The 25,767-nt window shown below is 36.2% G+C and overlaps 2 protein-coding genes across 2 annotated transcripts; both read right to left on the reverse strand.

Annotated features, from left to right (window-relative positions):
• Nucleotides 1–347: 347 nt before the first annotated feature.
• LOC307145039 (transmembrane gamma-carboxyglutamic acid protein 3-like) lies at nt 348–7,579 on the reverse strand. The gene is made up of 4 exons (XM_079847864.1): nt 7,193–7,579; nt 6,396–6,441; nt 4,988–5,148; nt 348–1,709 (listed from the first exon to the last, which is right to left on the reverse strand). The coding sequence occupies exons 1-4, from the start codon at nt 7,256–7,258 to the stop codon at nt 1,179–1,181; spliced, it is 804 nt and encodes a 267-aa protein (XP_079703990.1). The 5' UTR covers nt 7,259–7,579; the 3' UTR covers nt 348–1,178.
• A 2,275-nt stretch (nt 7,580–9,854) lies between these two features.
• ripply1 (ripply transcriptional repressor 1) lies at nt 9,855–12,380 on the reverse strand. Its single transcript, XM_079848009.1, is given in 5 exon segments — nt 9,855–10,509; nt 10,818–10,891; nt 11,714–11,792; nt 11,935–11,999; nt 12,001–12,380. Coding segments are annotated over 5 exon segments (786 nt in total). The 5' UTR covers nt 12,364–12,380; the 3' UTR covers nt 9,855–10,304.
• Between the last annotated feature and the right edge of the window lie 13,387 nt (nt 12,381–25,767).

Below are 25,767 nucleotides of genomic sequence, written 5' to 3' on the forward strand. Positions count from 1 at the left end.
AGAGCACAAGCCCTGTACACAGAGATATAGTGATGAGGAGGGAAAACAAGCAGTGAGAACAAGCAGCATTATAGTACAGTATAGCACCTGGGGATGTCAAAAGCCACAGAAAGCTTTGTACAAAATCACACAGTTTTTACGCTGTTATAAAAAAAGAGTAATAAAACACATTGTAAACAGTCTGAGAATGACGGGGAGAACAACAAAAGCAAGAAATTGAGGGCCTGGAATGTTGTATTATCCGATGATTGGACCCCAAACACAGGTTTTTTAGTTTGAGTTTTTGTGCATTTGTGTCTTGGGAGAGAGTGATTGTGTGAGCACAGCGTTTGAGGTAAAATCTCTCGATAACCGTAAAATCCCAAGCAGCCTAGCGGACGATTTGATTGACTATTCTTCTTGTTTCTAAGGCCTAGATCCACACACACATTCTATGTGAATTTCTGTGTACGTGTCTGTAAACAATCAAATTGTGTGCATACGTGAGAGTGCATCTTCCACGAAACGGCGTGGTCGTAACGTATGATTTGGATGTTGTGTTTTGCATTTGTTTTGTTCCCGTCAGCGTTACAATTTACACGTGAGAGTGTATTACTAATTCTGACGTTGGTGTGGATTAGAGATACTGCTGGTATAAGATTTCACAGGGCTTAGTATACTTAGTAGTGTAAGGGAAACATTATAAACACAAGACGCACACACTCTAGAAATATTCGGTGTGTCTGAACATTCCTACGATACACCAATTAGATTTGGCACATCATGAACAATCCTTTCGTTTCCTAGCAGGCTCTGAAGCTTGACGCCCGACGCGATTACGGCGCAGAGCGCAACTTGCCGACTCTCGGTGAGGGATATATCTCTTCTTCGCTTACGTCTGTACATTTTCTTTCTGAAGTGCAGCTGCTGCTGTCATGCGTTGTGGAGTGAGCGGTTGAAGTAGAGGTGAAGAGGGTGAGAAGATTGTACGAGTGTGAAGGCAGGACTCTTTTGAGACTTGAAAAACAACCACGTTTAACCAGTGCAGTCCACAAACCGATCAACGACACAAGGCGACCGTCAAATACATAGCCTGCGCGCTCTGCTCAGAGTGAGAGACACATTAGGAGAAGTGCTTGGGAACCAGTGCATCCCTAACATTTGGTTACCGCTATATGTGTCCTTGTTTATGAAAGCTCTCACTTTTCTAGCACAATCTCCTCATATTTGGGCGGAGGATCGCTGTAGGGGGCTGTCGTCTCATCGCTGCTGCTCTCTAAGTGGCCGGTGACTTCCTCGTAGGATGGCGGCGGGGTCGCACCGGACAGATGGGAAGCTACGGACAAGGACGAATCTTGCACGTACAGGGAGCGATTGTTCTGCGAATGGCCGGCTTGTGCGGTGACTGAAGCCCCGGCTCTCTCGGCGCCGCTGACCACCACGCTGGGCCTGTCATTGGCGTGAGAGTTCTCTGAGTGCGTGGGAAGTTCGCGGTGCACCAGGATGCGCGGGAGGCTGCGGGCGTTCCGGTTGGCCAGATAGCGGTTCTGGGTGTAGGCCGGACGCCGGCGCGTGGCTTTCTGCAGTTGACAGCGCCAGAGGAGGAAGAGCGCGATGATGATGAGAAGGGCCAAGCCCAGAAGGGGCACCACCATGTACACAGTGTCCGAGCGCTCCGAATCGGCATTGCTGTTCACTGTGTAGATGCTGCGGTTTTTCCAGAACTCCATCTATGAATGAAGGGATAGCCACTTTTACACATTGTTAAATTGCAGTGGCCTTCTGTGTTTTATACATTTACAGCATTCACACACCACCACCAGAACACCATTAAAACTCAGTCGGATGTCATTTGCTTCAACCAAATGTGCCTCAGTAAAGTTTGAAAAAATAGCAGAGCAAAATTTTGAATTTGACAACATTTTTTCTATAAAACAACCATAGCGACATAGTAGACTGTTTCTTAAGGATGACACATTTTTACATCCCAGGGTCTACAACTAACAGATTTACATGTTTTCTTTTGTTATATTGTTTTACCCTTGTCACAGACTGAGACTTTTAAAAATGTAGGCCTATTTAAAAAAAGAAAGAAAAAATAATTTATCTAATTAAATGTTTATTTTTCATTGTTTTTTTTTAAATTACAGCGGTCCCACAGTTGTGGCATCTTTTTGCCCATTTTTTAAAATTATTATTATTATTTTTTACATCAACTTTTTCAGTGGACTTGGTTCCGGTATTTTCCTAAGTATTGGGATTAAAAAAAAAACGCTTTGTTTAAGAGTTATAAGCCATAAACCAAACTAACCAGCTCTGAGGTGAATCACAACAGTATAAACTTTGATTTAAAGCAAAGGTGTACAAGACTGTGGACTTAACAACTTTAATATATATATATATACATTAGTGCTGTCAAATCGATTAATTGCGATTAATCGCATCTAACATAAAAGTTTGTGTTTACATAATATATGTGTGTATATAATATTTATATTAGGGCTGTTAAACGATTAATCGCGATTAATCGCATCCAAAATAAAAGTTTGTTTTTACATAATACATGTGTGTGTACGGTGTATAATTATTTTCTATATATAAATATGCACACATGCATGTATATATTTAAGAAATATTTGCATGTATATACTGTGTATATATATTTATATTATATATAATTTATATTATATATAAATAACACATTTTTCTTAAATATATATGCATGTGTGTGTATTTATATATAGAAAATAATTATACTCCATACACAGACATAAATTATGTAAACACAAACTTTTATTTTGGATGCGATTAATCGCGATTAATCGTTTGACAGCCCTAATTTATATATATATATATATATATATATATATATATATATATATATATATATTATATATATATATATATATATATATATTATAAATATGTCTGTGTATAGTGTATAAATATACTGTATATACACACACACACACATATAATATATATATATATATATATATATATATATATACATACACACACGCACACACACATACATACAGACATATACAGTATATAGTATATAAATATAATATACACAAATGTAATGTAACACAACACAAAATGTAACACAAACTTTTATGTATCGTGATTAATTGATTTGATGGGTCTATACATATAGATATATATAGATAGATAGATAGATAAATAAAACCATTAATATCATCATAGCTCACAGCAAGTATATCATATGATTTATACGTTTTTGTTAAAAAACAATTTCCCTACGGAGGAAATGAATGGGATTTTTACTCCTGGAACCCAAATGCTGGACTCTATTTTGGCCTTAAGCTAAAAGATAGTGTACTTGTTTACCAAGGAGACAACAGACTCAATGAAGACGTGAAGAAAACAAACACCATATATTACGGAAAATATTTCTAAATCTTCATTTCCAATCAAACTGTAATTTTGTGAAATTTTGAAAAAAGTTAAATATTACTTACTTTTGTATATTTAGCATTTAGCATGTATTGTGAAAAGCACTATACAAAAAACTGTGAATAAAATGCTAGCTATGAAATTAGTCCTAACTAGATTTGGCCATTTTATTCCAAAAATGTTTAAAATATCATTTACATTTACTTTCCATCACAGAATGCCATTAAAAACAAAGTAATTTAAGATGAAAGAAGTGCTGGAAATGGAACTAAGGGTACGTTTACAGTAAAGTAAAGTTTTTTCTTTTTACAGAAGACAACCTTATAAAAACGATCCCCATTCACACGGATCTGCGAGAACGACTAATAACGCTGTATTATGCATGCCAGACAAGTAGTTGGCGATGTCACTTTGCAAAGAAAGACTAGCGCCTGCGCGCATACGCACTCTTTTACCACAGTGCACTCGAGCCGAACGCACATGCCTATAGCAACAAATTACATATCATTTATGATTTTTTGTCCGATTGTAATTCTACGGATGTTAATCTTGATAATACTGTATTTTTTGTTGCATCAAATTGCATCTTCACAAAGCCAGAAACATTCACTGTAATCCCAATTTTAGAATGTTCTCCTCTGATATAAAGTCCCGTTTTACTTCCTTTAAGAACATGTCAAAACCTTTGAACACAAAGGCTTCGAAAACATATCATCAGTCTGATGTATGGAACCTTTAATTTTTCATGATGACAAAATGTTTTGTGTTGATTTGTGTAATTCTTATAACCACTTGTGATTATGTCCGTATGCCCCCCCCCCCCTTTTTTCTTACTGTTAATATCTGTATCCTTTCATTTGCAAAAACACATAATAGCCTACGCATGTGCATGACATCACCGTTTTCCACAAATTCGCGTTTTTGTAGTTTACACGGAGATGATAAGGGCGTTGTTTTCAATAGTTAGCATTTTTGGGCCACCAAAACGCCGTTGTCGTATAAATGAATGGCCAAAACACATAAAAAGTCTTCTGTTTTTAGTTAAAAACGGTGCCGTGTATGGACCGTACACAGGGGCAAATGTTCATGACTTTCTAAAAAAAAAAGAGGCAAAAGTGTGTTTTAAGTTTTAGTTAAGTGAGTTTTTTTTTTTTAAATCCACAGGGCCAAAAGTGCCAATAGTAATACCTAATAAAACACCCACTTATAATAGATCTGTAAGTCATGTTGGCCTCAAGTAAACAAAGTGACATAATTGCATTGACTCCAAAGAACTTTGCGACAGGCTCAAATTCTACGCCAGCAGATTTCTTACGTAAAATCCTCCAAACATTGCAAGTCCTTGTTCACACATAACCATAATAAAGCATTATCTCAGCCAGCAAATTGCCAGAACTGATTCGCTGGCATTTCGACAACAGGCCTCTGAAAGGAACAATCTGTATGTGTGAAAGCACCTAATATCAGAACAATGGTACGATAGACTTGCAATATTGTTAACTTGCATGACAATCCAAAAAAAAAAACACAAAAATAAACACAGGAAATTGAATTATTTAAAGCTTTTGCTAGTAGAGACAGTATTTACCGTTTGCTCCTTATTTTCAAACACTTCATTGGCCTCCTCAAAGCTGCAGCTCTCTTCGGCACATTCCCTCTCAATGTTGCCCGGCCGGAGCTCCTCCAGGAAACCATTATCCCGTGGAAAACGTTTGAGGAGAGAGTTTGCATCCTTGCCATCTAGAAACGCTGAGAGATTAAAAGACATCTGTATGTTTTAGCTACTGGGAGCAAAGGTGTTTCTCTGTTTGTACTGTTGTGTATATGTAGTTTACTAAGTTCATGCCTTTGCCGATGGATAAGGCTTGTCAAATACATATAATCAAAACGGTTTTATGCCGTTCCCATAAAATGTGCAATTACTTATAGCAAAAAATCTATTTTTTCCCATTATTCTAAGAATGATTTACTCCATTCATTTTCCATCAATCAAACAGGGCTACATACAACACCAGAGAGAAGCCTATCGTTTTTACCAGTAGATTCAGTTATGACATTATGATTACACATTATTTTTAATTAAACATATGCACAGATGAATTGTTCACAATACAACATGATAAACATGCATCTAGAAAACAGAATTTTCAGTAACACTTTAGTTTAGGGTCCAATTCTCACTATTAACTAGTTGCTTATTAGCATGCATATTACTAGGATATTGGGTGTTTATTAATACTTATAAAGCACATATTAATGCCTTATTCTGCATGATGATATATTCTACATCCGTTAATCCTTCCCAATACCTAAGCTTAACAACTACCTTACTAACTATTAATAAGCAGTAATTAGGAGTTTATTGAGGCAAAATGTCATAGTTAATAGTTAGTTAACAGTGAGAATTGGACCATAAAGTGTGACTGAATTTTCATTTTATGGCGACTTCTATTACCTAAATTAATATGCATCAATTTGTAATATGGGTCAATGCTGAGAAGAGTACAGCAGGGCTTCAGAAGAGCAACAGGAACCCAAAGAACTTTGACACACCATCTATTACATCAAGGTTTTGTGTCATTTAACAATTTAACTGAATGTTCTGTTCTTGACGCCTGGGAAAGTTCCTGGGAAAATTTTTTTTTTGATCGTGGAACAAAATTCCTGTTCAAAAATGTAGTCCTAACCCTATCCCTACCCCTAACCCTATCCCTACCCATACGTTATCCCTAAAATCAGATGACTGACAGGTGAATAACACTGATGTAGAAGCACCTAACCCTGGTTGTAAACCTAAACTTGACATAAACTGTAAACTTGTCCCTCAAATCTGATTGGTTGATTGGAATGTTGTTCCAGGATCAACATCTTTGAAGGTGTTGCACTTGTTGAAATCAGGTTTTTGCTCAAGGGCTACTGGGCTATTTTTAGATCAGACCAATCTGAATGGACCTTATCAGTGTTTCAAGATGAAGTTGTTGAAATCTGGCACTTACCTGCTGCCATACTACCACAAGAGAACTCAATCTGAAGTATTTTGACCTGGGCAGAAGAAAATATACATTTAAAGCGTTGAAAAAGTTCTCTTACGTGCATACCTGTTGTTGTTCATCATAATTACGGCATAGGCTTTGCTCACAATATTCTAAAATGTCACATAAACAGAAGACTGCTATCTGATGATCTCACTAAATAAATCTATAAGCTCTTGCATCTAAAGATGTGCTGATGGGGGAGGGAGAAGGGGCGGGGGAGGAGGTTCCCATAGTAACGGAGCGGGTAGATAGAGAGATGCGCGAGCTAAATTTATATCACTCGTGCTCGAGCTCACTCCTTAACGAATTAATTTAATCCGAAAGTTACTATCGCTTTGTCACATGCGAAAAATATCAGGCCAACGTAATTTCACCTTTAACGTTGTCTTGAAACCGCGTCAAATAAAAAAACATAATAACACGACTAAGAGAAATGCAAAGCATACTTAAAATGCTAGATGTAAAATAGATTTTCTTTTATTTAAAAGTGCAAAGGTTTTAATGAAAATATTGACAATTCGCTGTAATTACAGCCATTACTAAAGCCATTCTTAAAAGCAAATAGCTTTCTTAAAAGCAAATAAAATATTAATAAGAGACACATATTCAATTTGACTGACTATAGTCCTTAGATGGGATCTCTGTGTGATTAAAGAGGTTTATTTATAGCGATATTTTTAGTTGCCATGGAACGAAAGAAAATAACGTGTACATTTGTAACTCGGGAGGGGGAGACGCAAAATAATAATAAAGCCTACCTTCCAGGCTGTAGCAATTGCTAGTCCATTCCATCCCTGTTTCCAACGAGGGAGCAGCACACACATGAGTCATGGATGCCCTTTGATTGACATGCGGATGGGCCAATAGGAGTCACGGATTCCCCCTGATTGTCCAATGAAATTCCACTGTTGATTTCGTTCACGCAAAGTCATACTTCTTAACTGGGTAGTGTAGTCTGTGCGCGCGTATACAGTACTCCGAAATAGTTTCAAGAAACCGTTGCGTAATTTTGCATAGACATTAATGTTTTATTATTATCGTCATGAACGCGGAGGGCAAACAAGTGATATTTTAATTAGAGAAAGAGCATGATATCGAGATAGAGTCAAGACTCAGGGGTCCCTGTTGATGCCACGCCTTGTATTAAAAGACAGCATTACCCATAATGCCGAACCGCTCTTCTAGCCGCTTGTGATGGAGCCGTGTGTGGCAGGCTGAATTGGCATATAAAACTATGGTTTGACTATCCATAAATATATTTTAGATTGTTACAATTTTTCCCCACAAGGTGGGAGTGTTGTTTTGTATTATAGCTAGAGATCTGTGATGGTGAAATCCTGCTGTTTTCAGTGATGAGCGCCAGCAGTGATGCGCGGGTCAATGTATAAACAACCCGCACCCGACCGACGTTTTCAACTAACCCGCACCGCAACTCGAGATATCCATAATTAAATTGTAGATTTCTTTAAATGAGTTTTAACTAGGAAGAATTCCACTTCACGGAATTTATTATTAAGTTTTGCCTATATAGTCAAAAATACAATTCAAGGTATCTAGAACTAATTGTAATTAGACTAGTAATACATTAGGCTACTTTGAGATATCTAAAAATGTATTATGATATCTTTAATGATAAAGAATTAAAGTTTTCTTAAATCTGAATTATGACTAACACAGTTAGAGATTGCTCGAGTTATATTTTTTTACTAGTGGTAATTCAATTAGATATCTCTAATTTAAATATCACTAGTAAAATTGTAATTTGAGATATCTTTCATTAGAATTATGTCTAGTACAAAATCAATTATAGATATCTTTAATTACAATTTCTACTAGTCAAAACTCATTTGCAGATATCAGAAAACATTTTTTCAGTGGAAGTCAGTGGAAGCATGACTAGTCAAAATAACATTGTAGATATCTTCAATCCGTATTATGACTAGTCAAAATTGCAGAATATATCTGGAATTGGAATTTGGACTAGTCAAAACTAAATTATGACTAGAAAAGCCAGGGGTATTTAATTCTAAAACGACTTGCCATAGTACAAAATCAATTAGGCTATATCTGCAATTTCTACTAGTCAAAACTTATTTGTAGATATCAGAAAATATTTTTTCAGTGGAAGTCAATGGAATAATATGACAAGTCAAAATAGCATATCTCAAATGTACGTATGACTATTCAAAATAACATTGTGGATATCTTCAAAGCATATATAGATATCTCAATTCCAATTACGACAAGTCAAAATTGCAGAATAGATACCTGGAATTGGAATTTTGACTAGTCAAAACTAAATTACGACTATTAGAACCAGGGGTATTAAATGCTAAAACAGCTTGCCACAGCAGATTTTTGTATTATCAGTATGTCACAAGGCTGCAAAATGACATTTAAACTCACCTTTCAATGTAACAACCAATTTGGGCTGACCATCCTAAATGTTTTGAAGTTTTCAGTAACTAAATGATGTATATTAGACATATTAGACTGAATCTTAATTCTGTTAGACTGCTTTCCTTGAAGATAAGAGAGCGAAGGTTTTACTTTAAAGTACATTTTAAATCATTATGTTTCTCATGTCATCTTTTGTACTTTATTTGATGCGTTGACTAACATACTAAAGCACTTGATTATAATTGTTACTGTAGTCTGTTATTTGAAAGTTAATATATTTTAACTGTAAATTGCAAATTCATCATTACAAATGTGTACTACAAATATATTTAAAGACATGCAAAACAAGTTTCAAAAAAGGACATTAAATTAGCCTATGTTTCAGTTTATCATAAATGATTGTCAGCAGCAGTACACTTCAGCCATATTTCAAAGACATATAATAAACTATAAAACGTGTTGTAAATAACACGCAATTAAGTGTCAGAGAACATTACATTCAGTTTGCACTTAAGTTTATTCCTTTAAAGTAAATTATTTCTGAAATGAATACTAATTTTAAAATATTCTAATGGTTTGCATGCTTTTATCATGTCATTCTATAACACTTTTTAATGGAATTATTATTATTCAATAAGCACTTTTTGGCAGGTCTTGAAAAAGATTTGTCAAGCTAGAAAACAGATGTTTAATTTATAGAGAACAAACATATTGTCTGCAAACCGTGGCTTTATGATACTGCTTTTTTCTCCTATATCTATTCATAGATAAAGCAGAGCCATCAAATAAGGTCTCTGTTGACTAGGACTTTACAGGAAGAGTCCAATCTTGAACATCAGACATTCTTAAGAGGACATTGTCATTGCGGACAGTGCCCTTTATCAAACCTCTTTTGTTTGAAACATGGACAAACAGCAGAGCCCCTTCTAGTCAACAGATAGTGTCAGAGAACATCAAAGGACGCGAGCGAGTTCAAAAAAGAGACCTATCTCAAGCACAGATCCCAAACAGACAAGCTTTGCACTCATTTAAATAGATTTTATTCTTAAAAGTACAAAAGTAGAAAAATATGCCATAAATACATATATACATTAAAGTACACGAATCATAAGTTAAGGATGGGTAATAGAATACAAATAGAATTTTATATACAAAAGAAGGTAAGAATCCTGAGATCGATCTAAAACAACAATTCCCAATGTGGGAATGCATTTTCTCTGTTCCTAACAGGAAATACATTTATGCAAGCCTTTGCACTCGTGTAACTAGTGTTTCCTGCACAAAACAATCAGTAAAATCATTCTGCTTGTGCTTTAGATGCTCATAAGACAGGACCATGTCCATGCACTGAATTATTGATGGCACGACTTCTCTAATAGAATGTGGCGTTATCCAGTGTCTATGTTAAATTTATGAACTTTCCCTCAGCGTAAAGTCACATTTGCAGAGACGGCGGGTGAGGTCGAACTCTCAGTTGTAACTGGTGAAGTGACTGTTAAGTTTAAGACACTCCTCGTCGTCGCTGTCGTCATCTTCATCACAGCTGTCCTCCTCCTCCTCCTCGCTGTCTGACTCATCGTAGAAGTTAATGGTGGCCTGCACTGGGAAATTTCGGAGCAGGGACTCGCCATCGCTGAAGAGGTAGTCGAAGGATTTCGATCTGGGCCAGTACAGCCTAATGTGTGAAGAAATAAATTGGTAAATACACTGGAAAAATATTGGAATACAAAGAAGCTGTTTTATATCTTTTCTAAGCCAGTTTAATGCAATTTAAGTTGACATTACTTAAACATCTAAGTTGATTACTTAAATATTTAAGGCAGCGATTTTATTTACAGTGAAACTACGCAAATAGAGCAAGGAAATGCATTTTTCAGCATGGTAAAGTAAGCCTTATTTGGAACAGATTAGGGTTTTAGGGCTAAAAGAAAATCGTGTTACAAAACAAAACCATTGCTCAAGCAAAATGAAATGTGCACTGACCTGACAGGGTGCTGGAAAGATTGCATCTTGCCATCTGTTGTAGTGTTACTGGGCACTTCTGGCCTGGAGTAAGGCTGGAAAGAGTGAGAAAAGACGTGTAAGACCACATGCACAAAAACACAACTCAAACAATGCTTCCTGTCCAGTGTTTATGAGGTGATATCACTGCCAGCTTCGTGGGTGTATAACACCCTGGGCAGGATGCGAAAGCTGTGACATGGAGGGTGTCAGGCTAAAGTGTTTGTGGGAAACTGGCTCCAACTCCCTTTCCCAAACCTAGCAAGAGGTGTCTGCTTAAATCTTGGCAAGCGAGTTAGCGCTTGCTCTCTGGGAGCTGTTTTCCCCTACACCTCGTCGCTGGGCACAGACTCAGTGTTCACACTCAGACAGTGGTGCCATATGGCTGAGTGTCTCAACTGCTCTCAGTTTGCCTTTGCAATGGCTCTGTGGCAATGAAACAGCTCCACGGTCGCACCTTCTGCTGTGCCTAATGCTCACCACATGCCTGTCTGTCACCTTAAAGCTACCTGATGCTGCTTTAAAAAAAAACTGTTCATGGCACCATGCAAAAAACATATTATCACAAATTTGTATCTTTAGTCAAATCAACTTAGATAAATAATGCTGTTCAGATAACACAACATTTTGAGTTTATTCATTAAACCAATCTCCTTTATTGTATTAACTCAAAGTTTTCATTTCAATGAACTCAAAATTTAAATCAACCAGGCAGCTAACTTACTATTTTAGGTTAAACCAACAATCTTTTTTTTTTACAGCGTAATAAATAGCACTGTGGTGGCAGGAATTCATTACGGTATCATGTGTTTAATAACATTCCTAAACAGATGGAAATTCCATTGAAATATTAGGATTGCAGTGGTGGAAAAACTTACACAAGCCAGCTTGGTTTTCCGGCATTCAGTTTGAGCATCTTTTCTGGTCACGAGCCACGGTCTCCACAGGGAAGCTGGGCTGTGGATCGAATATGATAGTAATATTTTAGCTGTGCATTTAACAGTCAACTTTTCAATTAAGAAAAGAGCAAAACAGAATAGAATAGAATAGAATAGAATAGAATAGAATAGAATAGAATAGAATAGAATAGAATGCTCACCTGCTGGACTGCTGGATCTTAGTGTTCATATTGGAAAGAGGAGCGGCAAAGCACACGGAATTCATCTTTCTCTTTCTCTCTTTTTCTTGGCGATAGTCCCAAATAGTCCTGTTTTTGGAAGGTCTCCGAGCGATGTGCGCTGTGGATGAGTCGAAGTGAATGGATGAAGGAGATTCGCTCTCGGGGTTTATATGGAGCTGGTGATGCAGGGGCGGGGCTGGGCGATGGTGCCGATGATGCCAAATGATCGGAGGTTGTTTTGAGAGGGGGTTTGGTGCTGTTTGCCAAATGATTGGGATAGAGACTGCTATGGACATTTTGGTGCGAAGACTTCTCCAGTTGTATAAACAGTGCGCCCCAGCGTGAGGGTGAGAAATCTGGTACCGTGAGGTTATTGCAACAACACGGAGGGGCAAACTTGCACACCATCTGCGAGAAAGACGACGGGGGGCCGACACAGGACTGCGACCATATATAATATAGTTAGTTAGTTAGGTTTCGTGGCTATACATTAAATTAAGGAGTAGCCTACGCAGTCGTGATCAAAAGATCAAAAAGTGTGTCCTATCCTTGCTGTAGAGTAGACTATTCCCCAGACTATGGAAATAAAACGTAGATTAATTAAAAAATATTTTTTCAATTTTGTTGTTGACATAAAATTGTATTAAAAATATTTTTGGAGGGTTAGGCTGTTATTAAAATTATGTAGGCCTATACATTTCCATCAATAAATACAATAGGCTTATTGTCCCCATGTTATTGAACTCCTAGCTTACTTTATTTTGTTAGGTAACCCTGTTAACATTTTGATTTTGTAGGCCTATAGATAGCAACCGTTTGATTACTAAAAACTAAACGTTAGAAATAATAAATGCATAGGTAATTATATGCCTAACTATTTATTTTTATTTAGCTAGTTTGTAGATAGTAGCCTACAAAACACTCAAATCCATCCTTTAAGTCATAGAGTGTTAGCCTATATAATAGGCTATTATAAATAAAGAAAAATCTTTATTTTAAAATGAACCAATTTAGAAGTAGGCCTACTTAGCCTATACAGGCAACATTTTGATTTTCTAATGACCCATCTCTGCTGTCTGTTGATTCTTTAATTACTGCCTTCGACAGCTGATCTGAAAACAGCTCTTAACTTAAACACTAGCAGGAGTCATCAAAAGCTGAAGAACTGAAGCCGATCCGCGGTCAGTCCGAGCGCGTCTCGCGCTGTTTGTCTAAAAGCACGCGTTCACACTTCAGCCCGTTAAGAAGGGTGCAAAATATCTCACTAAAGCGAATTTAATGAGGTCCTAATAGGGGGCTTGATGGACTTCGTCGCTCCATTTGGAGGAGCAAATTTGCGAGTCTGCGTCACTCCGACCTCCTATAGAGCCAGCAAACTGACCCGCGTCAGGCAAAAGGCACAAATGGACAACGCAAGATAGCGACGAGCTATTGCTTAAACATACTGTTGAGATTACAGATAATGCGATTCAATCAATTAACGGTTGTGTTTTCGTTCACTTTACTAATCTAATTAGTAAAAGAGGTGAAGGGCAAACGCCGTCTTGCAAATAGCCTTGATGATACAAAGTTAATTCCTTCAAAGTCATTATGAAAGGCTATGCCTATATTGTAGCCTAAATAGCATTGGCTATAGCTATTTGTCAAATGACTCAGTGTAATGGTTACATTAGATTATACAAATGAAATAGCGATGGATGGATGGATGGATGGATAGATTGATGGATAGATTGATGGACGATAGATAGATAGATGGATAGATATATATATGGTGGGTGGGTGGCTAAATCGAGATAGATAGATAGATAGATAGATAGATAGATAGATAGATAGATAGATGGATGGATGAATAGATGGATGGATGGATGAATAGATAGATGGGTGGATATATAGGAATATTAGATAGATAGATAGATAGATAGATAGATAGATAGATAGATAGATAGATAGATAGATAGATAGATAGATGGATGGATGGATGGATGGATGGATGGATGAATAGATAGATGGGTGGATATATAGGAATATTAGATAGATAGATGGATAGATGGATAGAAAAAGCACAGAGCATCAGACAGTGAGGGTGGCTGTTGTTTACTCTGTTCATTTGGGAGTGTTCTGGCCTATGGGGGTCTGTCTAGTCCCAGTCTGTTTTAACATTTGCTGATCTCAGAGCCTTGGAAACCCCCTGCCACTAACGGCTCTTAAAAATCTTCTCCCCCATGGTCAGGAATGTCAGTAATCACCAGCCTGCTGCTCCCCAAGCCTGACCACTGTGTTTTCTTTAAAGCAAGTCAACACAAATCTTTAATTTAAAATAACAAGAAATGGATTAGTTAGAGCACGCATGCAGTATAAATGAAGATGTGTTCTGTTCTTGTAATTAATTGATGTACTGTAGAGTCAAATTATTATTTCTTTTTTCTTTTTTCTTTTTTTATGAAAGATTTAAACTAACATGTGACTGACACTATAGTGCCAGTTTAAACAGTTTATTTTAAACCTAATGTCTAGCTCGCTAACATTGATTGATTGGTCTGATTAAGTTATGTTTTCAAAATATTTTAATAATGCTGTGGCCGGCCCATAACCTTTCCCTCAAGCCAAGATTCAGATCATTGTGGTAAATTTAAAACGCACACTACTGCTGTTAGAAATTGAGGAAATAATGCTAAGCAAGAAAGTGGGAAATAGCCTACTTATATATAGCCACATGCGTTTAAATCTATCTTTAAAGTGTGTATTCTGACATTGTAAAAGTAAAAAAGGCAAAAACAGATTCATTACTATTTATGTACAAAATTACATAAATTCTACAATGCCTCCTTTTAAATATTCACTTATAATGATAAAAAAGTGCTATAATGATTCACAGTATAACATCAATGTTAACAACATTGTAAAGTTCAACCAAACAACAATATGGGTCTCAAACGCCTCTCTCATTGTAAACCAATCAACAGGCAATGCTAGCATTATTAATACAAAATATTCTTTAGTTACACTGTCAATTAAAACCTTTTTATTGCACTAAAATTGCATGCAACTATAAACATTTCAGATCAGTTTAGTTCCCTTTAAGATAAATGGCCTATGCCTCTCTCATTCTTTGCAGAATGTCTCACAAATGTCGCCAACATCCTGTGAATAAGATTTTGGAAAATGGTCTCTTCATTAATGCCTCTAAATATGGTTCCATGAAGAACCTTTAACTTTCCATTACACAAAAGTTTCTTTATAGTGGAAAAAGGTTCTTTGGATTTTTAAAATGTTCTTCACACTAAGAAAAAAATGGTTATTGTAAGAACTGTTCACTTAAAGGTTCTTTGGGGAACCAAACTGGGTTTGGCATTTCTGTGAAAATCCCCCTTTGGAACCTTTATTTTTAAGAGTTTAATTGATGAGAAAACTAGTATTTTAAAACAACCTTAAATATTCCATGGTACGGCTGACCTCGGCGCAGGGTCAGAGTGTCCAGTCATGTTCATTCCAGTGACCCCGTCATTCTCACTTCTAAGCATCACACCTCTTCTCTCACACGCTCTGCGTCTCCGTCCATGTCCCAGGACCAGCATCAGTGTTCCCAGATCAGCACCAACATTGTCACTTCTCAAATCTGAATCACCCTCATCGTTCATTCACAGTATAGCATTCTGATTGAACCCTGAAACTGAATAAAGATTATGGAGTTTCAACACTGTTAAAAATAAGTTCAATCAACTTAAACTGTTTAAGTCATTTCAACTTAAATTACATTAAACTGACTTAATAAAGTGTTAAATCTTGTATAACTTAAAAAAGGTTGAAAATTGAACTTAACTTATTTTAATGAGTTAAAGCATTGTAAAAACATAGGTTGTCATAACTTATTGATCATATAATATTTTTACTGAGAAGTTTTTTACACGCACAGCCTGTATGAGCGCATACAATAAAATACACACTAAAGACACACAATGAGATATACACTATAAAACACTGTTACTTTTCATATAAGAATATTGCACATTTTGCAGTTAACTTTTTCCTGAGACTATATATAATAAGAAAAAGTCTCCATCATATGACGTGACCTCGGCTCAGAGTCAGAGTGTCCAGCGATGTTCATTCAGTGACCCCGTCATTCTCACTTCTACACAAGCACCACACCTCTGTTCTCATCTGAGGAGGTGTGTGTGGACGACACCAGGCCTAACACCTCCACTGAGCACACTTCTCTCACCCGGCTGCGTCTCCGTCCATGTCCCAGGACCAGCCTCAGTGTTCCCAGATCAGCACCGACATTCTCACTTCTCAAATCTGAAGCACCCTCATCAGTCATTCACTGCAGTGGTTTTCTGATAGAACCCTGAAACCTATGAAGATTAATGTAGTCAAAGATCTCCAACAGGGGGCGCTCTTTCTGCTCAAAAACATGACAGTTTTTTTTTACTGTGAATATTCGACACAGTTTCTGAAACTATGGCATGATTTCTCAAAACCCTGCGCACAAAACATGCACACAAGATGCAAAATGTCACACGTCACAGCGAACACTTCATTCAAAACTGAGTTTCATTCAAAACTCTTCTAAAAATTGTGTTTTTGCATAGTAACTCTACACACAAACATCAAATGATTAGCCATACTTGTCAAACTACACACAGATGTGACTCTCTTATGTCTTTTGTTCAGTGTGCAGTGGAGTGTACAGGAGTTTGTCACACGTACCTGTGTGCATAAATACACTGTATAACAGTACACTCGGAGAAAATAAAGTACATAATTGTACCTTTAGGGGTACAATGGCTTATCACTGGGGCTGTACCCTCAAGGGTACAATATTGTACCTTAACCTTTAAAAGAAACGGTACATATATCTATACCTTTTAATGCTTTTTGACCCTCAAAAAGGTACATATACACTCACCTAAAGGATTATTAGGAACACCATACTAATACTGTGTTTGACCCCCTTTCTCCTTCAGAACTGCCTTAATTCTACGTGGCATTGATTCAACAAGGTGCTGAAAGCATTCTTTAGAAATGTTGGCCCATATTGATAGGATAGCATCTTGCAGTTGATGGAGATTTGTGGGATGCACATCCAGGGCACGAAGCTCCCGTTCCACCACATCCCAAAGATGCTCTATTGGGTTGAGATCTGGTGACTGTGGGGGCCATTTTAGTACAGTGAACTCATTGTCATGTTCAAGAAACCAATTTGAAATGATTCGAGCTTTGTGACATGGTGTATTATCCTGCTGGAAGTAGCCATCAGAGGATGGGTACATGGTAGGGGTGTAACGGTACACAAAAATCACGGTTCGGTACGTACCTCGGTTTTAAAGTCACGGTTCGGTTTATTTTCGGTACAGTAAGGGAAAGAAATGCAAACATTAAACTGCAGGTTGTTTATTACTATAAACTTTTTTTTAACAATTTGTTTACACTTTTTTAAACACTTTTTAATAAAATATAATAAAATAGATATAAAATAAAAAAAAAGAATAAGAAATAAAATACTGCTGCAAAGTTCTCCACTAAATAAAATACTCTCAGTCTCAAACCAATATCACATAATAAGATATAATGAAAAATATAAATAAATAACTATGATTACAGTGCAGCATTACCAATCCCAGCTTGTAGGCCTGCTCATATTTAAAAATTAAGGCTGGGAATCGATAAAAAAAAAAAGAACTAATTAATTGCACAATTTGCTGTAATTAATTGCAATTCCTCCAAGCTTGTAATCATCAATAATTAAACTTATAATCACCTAATTAAATGAAACACGGGGAAAAAAGGAACAGAAAATAGCCCTATATTAAAATAATATTAAACATAAATATATCAATGTATTATTATTTTTCAATAATCAATCAACATAATCAATTTAAGAATTTTTTTTTTTTTCACTTTTTTAATAATTATCAAAATAAAATATAGTCCAAAGCTATTATTACCAGAGCTTGTGATCAGAGCAGGTCATTTTACCATTTTTGCCAGCATAACTAAACCAGCTCAGCAAACAGAAGTGTACTACTGAGAAATTTCACCTGTTTTGGGTGTTTTGAGTGTTTGGGCCGTTAACGACAGAGCAGAACGCGCAGCGCAAACACGGACTCGAACATTGAGCAGAGAGCGCAGCGGGCCGACACACACACACACACACACACACACACACACACACGAAACGGAGAGTGCGGCGGCGCACACGGAGCGGAAAAGCTTTTTTTCGCCCTGCAGTCTATTTTATTGGTTTAGGTTACAGTGACGACGGATAAAACACTGGTAAAACATTAGATCAGCTGCAGGGCGGGATTTGCGCTGAACGCGGAGACTTTCGCCACTTAATATGTTCGTGTAGAAACACGAAAATGTACCTATGTTCCGCACACAAAATATTGCATGCAGTCATTCGGTACACACGTGCACCGAACCGAAAGCCCTGTACCGAAACGGTTCGGTACGAATACACGTACCGTTACACCCCTAGTACATGGTGGTCATAAAGGGATGGACATGGTCAGAAACAATGCTCAGGTAGGCCGTGGCATTTAAATGATGCCCAATCGGCACTAAGGGGCCTAAAGTGTGCCAAGAAAACATCCCCCACACCATTACACCACCACCACCAGCCTGCACAGTGGTAACAAGGCATGATGGATCCATGTTCTCATTCTGTTTACGCCAAATTCTGACTCTACCATCTAGAAATCGAGACTCATCAGACCAGGCAACATTTTTCCAGTCTTCAACTGTCCAATTTTGGTGAGCTCGTGCAAATTGTAGCCTCTTTTTCCTATTTGTAGTGGAGATGAGTGGTACCCGGTGGGGTCTTCTGCTGTTGTAGCCCATCCGCCTCAAGGTTGTGCGTGTTGTGGCTTCACAAATGCTTTGCTGCATACCTCGGTTGTAACGAGTGGTTATTTCAGTCAAAGTTGCTCTTCTATCAGCTTGAATCAGTCGGCCCATTCTCCTCTGACCTCTAGCATCAACAAGGCATTTTCGCCCACAGGACTGCCGCATACTGGATGCTTTTCCCTTTTCACACCATTCTTTGTAAACCCTAGAAATGGTTGTGCGTGAAAATCCCAGTAACTGAGCAGATTGTGAAATACTCAGACCGGCCCGTCTGGCACCAACAACCATGCCACGCTCAAAATTGCTTAAATCACCTTTCTTTCCCATTCTGACATTCAGTTTGGAGTTCAGGAGATTGTCTTGACCACACCCCTAAATGCATAGAAGCAACTGCCATGTGATTGGTTGATTAGATAATTGCATTAATGAGAAATTGAACAGGTGTTCCTAATAATCCTTTAGGTGAGTGTATGTACATTGAGGTCCAATAATAAGCCCTATGGGGTACGTTAGTGTAGATTGTACCTTGGGGGACAGAAATGGACTCCTACTGTACCCCTATTTCTGACAGTGTAGAATTATTATTTAATAATTATTGATGAACTTTACAGTCATTGAACTGAATTGAATCAACACTGAACTGACTTGAGCTGAATAATGACACTTTTGGCTTGTTAGAACTGCTTTTCAGGAGAAATTGAATTTGTGACTATTGTGAAGCTGCTTTGAAAAAAATCTGTATAAAGCTCTATATGGCATGCATATTCAGTGTATATTTACAAAATTAAACAAATGCAAGGGTGAAAAATGTATTTGTTTCTCAAAACATTACAGTTTTTAAAAATTACTTATTAGTTTCGCTAAGTCTGCCTCAAGTACCACTTTTAGTGTGTAAGCAATTAAAAAAACTGTAACTGAGTCTATTTAAATCCTTTAATTTTTAGAACCACTTTGAAACATATAAACACTAATTAACAAATGTTCACTTCACTTTATTATATTTTATTTTTGATTAGGCTAGTTTCGTTTCAGTCAGATTGTTTTTTTAGCCATCTACAGAAAGACTCATATTTCATATTCATATAATAACATCAAAGATCAATGTTTTTTATGTCTTGTAACAGTTCAGATCTTTGGACGCTTGTTTCCGACATGGGATTAAAAAAAAAATACAAAAGGTAATACCATTTAACAGTTAACTTTGTCCTGAGACAATGCATAATATATGAAAACGGAGGGTAAAAAGTCCATACATACAGTATGAACATATTATAAGCAAAAAGAAACCTTAGCAAGTCTATATATGACAGAGATAAAACCTATTTTTTCTTTTTATCTTTTTGTTATGACATTCAAATGTAGTGATATTCAAAATAAGAAAGATCTGTCTCTGAACTGGCTTTAGGTATTGCGACTTGTGTGTGTGTGTGTGTGTGTGTGTGTGTGTGTGTGTGTGTGTGTGTGTGTGTGTGTTTAAATTTTTTTTTTTACAGTACAATCATTCCACTAACTTCAGCTATATGTATACTAAACAGTTGCTGGTACAAAGGGAATCCATATAATATTTCAAGTCTTTACAGAAATGATTAAATAGGGGCTTTATAGACAAATATTTATTAAACATATAGCAAGAAAAAAAACTTTTTTTTCAACATTTCACAACACTTTCTTACCAGAGTTTTAAAAAATTTGGATGACGTATACGAGGCTCGTTTGCCTTATATGCGTCTTGCAAAAATATATATTTTGGCTATGTGTAACAGAAAAATGTCTGAAACCAAGAGTGCTGGAATGTGTTCGTCTGAGGTCGGCGTCCAGGTCAGGCGTACTGTAGGTGCTGATGTGGGAACGGCCGCTCTGGCCCCGGGTCTTGACCTGGGCATGTGTGTCCGAGCAGAAAGTGAGCAGAATGGTGCTGATCTGCAGTGTGAGGGCTGGTGTCAGCTCAACACCTCCTCAGATAAGACCAGAGGTGTGAGCAGCGCATGAGTGAACAGGGTCACTAGACGGTCGTTGCTTAAAGGGATACTTCACCCAAAAATGATCATTCTTGTCATCATTTACTCACCTTCAATTTGTTTCAAACCTGCTGAACACAAAAGAAGATATTTTAAAGAATGTTGGGTCACCAAACAATTGATGAGCCCCATTGACTTCCATAGTATTTTCTTTTCTCCATACTGTGGAAGTCAATGGGATCCATCAACTGTCTGGTTACCAACATTCTTCACAATATCTTCTTTTGTGTTCAGCAGAAGAAATAACCTCATACAGGTGTATGAATCAGAAATTATTCTAATATGCTGATTTGGTGATCAATTATTTTTGGTGCTTTATTATTAATAATGTTGAAAACCGTTTCTGCTATTTTTGTAGAAATCTTTTGTAACATAAATGTCTTTATTGTCACTTTTGAGGCAATGTGTCCTTGTTGAATAAAAGTAGGCTATAATTGCTTCTTTAATTTTTTTTTTTTACTTACATACATTTGAATGTTAGTATATCACAAGTTAAGCTGCATAACTGTTTTCATCATTGATAATAATAAATGTTTCTTGAGCAGCAAATCAGCATATTAGAATGATTTCTGAAGGATCATGTGACACTGAAGACTGGAGTAGGCTAATGATGCTGAAAATTCAGCTTTGCATCACAGAAATAAATTACATTTTAAAATATAATAAAATTGAAAACATTTATTTTACATAGTAATAATATATCACAATATTAGTGTTTTTACTGTTTTTATTTTTGACCAAATAAATGTAGCCTTGGTGAGCATAAGAGACTTCAATATATATATATATATATAAATATATATAATATATAAATTAAACTCTTAATTATTATTATTTATTTATTTATTTATTTATTATTTTATTTGACCTCTGCCTCTGAGAAATACTGATAACTTTAAGTCTTGTTTAAACTGAAAATATTTTAACTTCAAATTTATGCTGATATGCTGATCTAATTTTTTTTTAAACTGTGTTCTTCTGTAAAATTCTACACTAAAACTGTAACTACAGTCTGTATGCTTGTAAATTGTTCTGGGTTGAAGCGGGGTCAGTGTTTATTGGAGTGAAGGTGCTGATGTGGGAACAGTGAAGCAGGTTCTGGTACATTAACTGTGTGTGTAACTGGGTGCCAGTAGAGAGAGAGAGCAGAGCGGGTGAGAGAAGTGTGCTCAGAGAGGAGGTGTTAGGCCTGGTGTCGTCCACACACACCTCCTCAGATGAGAACAGAGGTGTGGCGCTTGTGTAGAAGTGAGAATGACGGGGTCACAGAATGAACAACCCTGGACACTCTGACTCTGAGCCGAGGTCACGCCGTATGATGGAAGATCAGGTAAACATTTCATTTTTAGTGGCCAAATGTAGATAATCTAAAAATGCCATCATCATTTACTCAGCATCATGTCTCCCCAAATGTCACTTTTTTTCTTCTGCGGAAAACAAAAGTAAATGTTCTTGCTGCTCTTTCTAATTCAATAAAAGCATGTGACCATTCCAAAAAGAATGAAAAAATAAATAAAAAGTATCATAGAAATAGGCTAGTCACTTATGCGACAATATTATTTTTTTTGTGTGAAGAACAGACAGAATAGGCTTTTATTCTCTTACAGTTTTTCTGATTTGCTAAAACACTAAACCCCATTCTCTGAACCAAATTCTCAATAGCCTAAACCAATTGGTCGAATAAATCACTCTTTCTGTAAAACATTAAACAAGTTCAAGGTAGTTAAAACACTGTTTGCAAATCTCATGCACTCTTTTTGCAAAACTCTAAACACATTCTCACTCGCTAAAACACATTTCGCACTGTGATGCAGTTATGTTTCAAAACGCTAAACACAGGCAGGCGAAAGTTAAACACAACTGCAACACAGTTGTCATCGTTTATACACAACGGCTCAAAGTTGTTCACACTTATTTCTAATGATGTGACCAAACCAACTGTACATAATACAAGTCAGTTCAGACTCAAAATGTTGCGCTGAATGTTGATACCAACAATGGATGTAACAATTTAAGAGGGAGAGGAGTGTGTAAGAGGTGGTGGAAGAGGATGATGATGAGAAAGAGCAAGATGTGGACAGTGTTGTCAAGGCTGGATCCGGCTTTAGGGTTTTTCCCTTTGCATGCAGAGATGACAGTGTCTGAGATGTGGACAAAGTCCTCCGGCCGGATCAACATGAAGACATGATGCTGAAGCAGAATCAGTCTCTCACTGACAGTTGCACAACTCTTCTGAGTGACTATAACATTTTTTGTTGTTGTTAAAATGATTGACCTGTGTCTGATGTGTTATTCATTTTTCATAAATTTTCTATGCGTTTTGTGGAGCGTCAGTGATCCCCAACTCTGTATTCTCATTAATTAATATTACACATTAAATGAACCTGTCAAAAAGTCTTGTTCCCATACTCTCTCTAGAGACATTTAAACACTAGGACCGTATGTTCAAGTCCATGATATACTGTTCCCTAAATGCATGCGTAATGCACAAAACATGGAGGTCAAAGTGAGTAATATATCTGGAGCTGTGTTTGTGCCCAGTTTACCATTTACTGTGCCTCAGTTTACATACATTTGAGGACAAATAAAAGTTAAGAAGGCTGACAGAATAACACGAGAAACAAGATCTAAATGTTGTTCATGATTTTTAAAATTGATCACTAACATGCACAAGCACAAAGTAGATAATCTCTTGTAAAAGTACTAAAACAAATTATAAAATATATTTTGCAAATATATTTTACATATTTTATATTTTTATTATATTTGTAAAAAAGGACACATTTTTTTTAGTGTTTTCTCCCTATTCCGATTCTCTGCGTAATATTTATCAGACAATGGTTCCAAATACACATTTTAAAAGAGTATGAAATCAGTTTAATTACTTGGGAGAAATGTAAAGAATAAAGTCACATTAAGTGAGCATAGAGATAGGGAAAATAGAACAATGTAATCAAAAACATCTGTTTTCACATATGAGTATTCAAATGCACGCTAAATCTTTTTCACAGTTTGATGAACATCACTGTGGCATAATTAAACATCAATGTGACAACCTAGTTGCTCAAAATAATCTGATTTACTTTTGTCATTGATATATCATCAGTGTAGTAAAAGTAAAAAGGAAAGGTATAAGGTGTACTCTTTGATGACCAGCTGACATTCAGAGAGCACATGGTAAAGACAGGTTTGCACTGCTCAACATCAGGAAGATCATGCTTTTCCTCACTGAGCATGTAACACAACATAACCTGTGTTATTTCTAGACTTGACTATTGTAATGCTCCTCTGCCTGGACTACCAACACGCGCAGTCTCCTTAACCCTATCCGGACAGCCTGACAATATTCAAGAAACAGCTGAAAACTCATCTCTTCCATGAGCACTTAAAAGCATCCTGCTGACTCTTTAAAAAAATTAAAACCTGCTTTCACTGATAAAAATGATTTTGTGGTGAAGTAAATATTACAGAAAAAAACAGTGTAATTTAGTTCAGGCGAAAATTTAAAAAACAAGTAAATTCTATATTAGTACTCAATTTAAGCGTGTAGAGATGAAAGCGTAAATATCAATGTTATAAAGTACAATTACTCAACCTTTCTGATACTAGTGTTCCCATCATGCACTGGGCCTTGAATAATTAATGAGGTTGATTTTTCACTGTTTTCAAGCTGTATTTACACTGTTTTATCATTTTCTTTTGTTGTCAGGATTTGTAACTTGCCATTTTTTGACATTTGGAGTTCTACTCAAAATGACACATTCAAACACAAAAACGATCCATCAAATGTTACCGTCATTGAGTATTGTCTATCAAGTATTGAGGTCTCCGCGTTCACATGATGTGTAACTGTTGATATGGTGTCTAACCCAATATCTAATGTATTAATTAGTTAGATGTTTCTAAGTAAAGCATATACTCTAAAAGTGTGGTTTAATTCAATGTTGTATTGTGAAATGTATTGCAAAGGAATCTTCAGCTAAGTAGATACACTGAAAAAAATGATTCGTTGAATTTAATCAATGTTTTTATCGTAAGTGGTTGCACACAATTGATTTTACCTACATTTAAACAAATGCATTAAGTTGAACTAAAATTAAGTTCAACTTAATGCATTTGTTTAAATGTAGATAAAATCAATTGTGTGCAACCACTTATGATAAAAACATTTTTTTGAACATTTTAATATTTTTATGTAACTTTAGCTCTATCTTTTTATTTATTAATTTATTTATTTGTTTGTTTTATTTTCTATGTTTATTCAATGTATACCCTTGGCTGTATTTTTAATTCTTCAAAACCAATAGAAAGAAGAACAAAAAATCATATAATATCTATGCAAAAAATAGTCAAAGCTCTTCTTCTGCCCTACTACATTAAAACATAGCTTTACTGCCATCTAGTGGTGTGTAAGTATTCAACAAACTTTGAAAAATGCCTCATTATGAAACCTTTTGACCATCTGTGTGAACGATTGAGTCTGTGTGAAGTATATTGTATCTTGTCTGGTCACTTTAAAAAAAAAAAAAAAAAAAAAAAAAATCTGTAATCATTTACATGTTCTTATGTCATATCAAATCCAAATCCATGCTTATTTTCATAAAAAAAAAATGTTTCCCCCCACTCTGTTCCATTCCATAAAACTCTATGTTCTAAATATAATTATATAGGCCTATAAAAAAACGAAAAAAAGATATTTTGTTGTAATTTTAAAAGCAATGCTTTAGTCTTGAAAAAAGTATCTGATTACGTAACGTGTAATGTGTAAACTTAAACACTGAAAATGGGCCAGCAATTACTTAATATTTTTATTAATCAGCGATGCAAATGAATCACCTTTCAGCAAAATTCACTGGTTTGAGCCACCAAAATCAATGAAAGAGGATGAATGCTTGACGAGCAGTCGGTCAGTGGGAAGTTCAGAGGGTCGGGTTCAACTATTACA

The sequence above is a fragment of the Squalius cephalus genome, assembly GCF_949319135.1.
Source record: "Squalius cephalus genome assembly, chromosome: 17".
Lineage (NCBI taxonomy): Eukaryota > Metazoa > Chordata > Actinopteri > Cypriniformes > Leuciscidae > Squalius > Squalius cephalus.

What these genes read in the sequence shown, in the direction of transcription:
- LOC307145039 (XM_079847864.1), bottom strand. Translation starts at nt 7,258, where the DNA reads ATGTGTGTGCTGCTCCCTCGTTGGAAACAGGGATGGAATGGACTAGCA. An exon ending in TTGTGGTAGTATGGCAGCAG is followed by an intron (nt 5,149 to 6,395) that starts GTAAGTGCCAGA and finishes TTAATCTCTCAG; the next exon opens with CGTTTCTAGATGGCAAGGAT. An exon ending in TTGAAAATAAGGAGCAAACG is followed by an intron (nt 1,710 to 4,987) that starts GTAAATACTGTC and finishes CTTCATTCATAG; the next exon opens with ATGGAGTTCTGGAAAAACCG.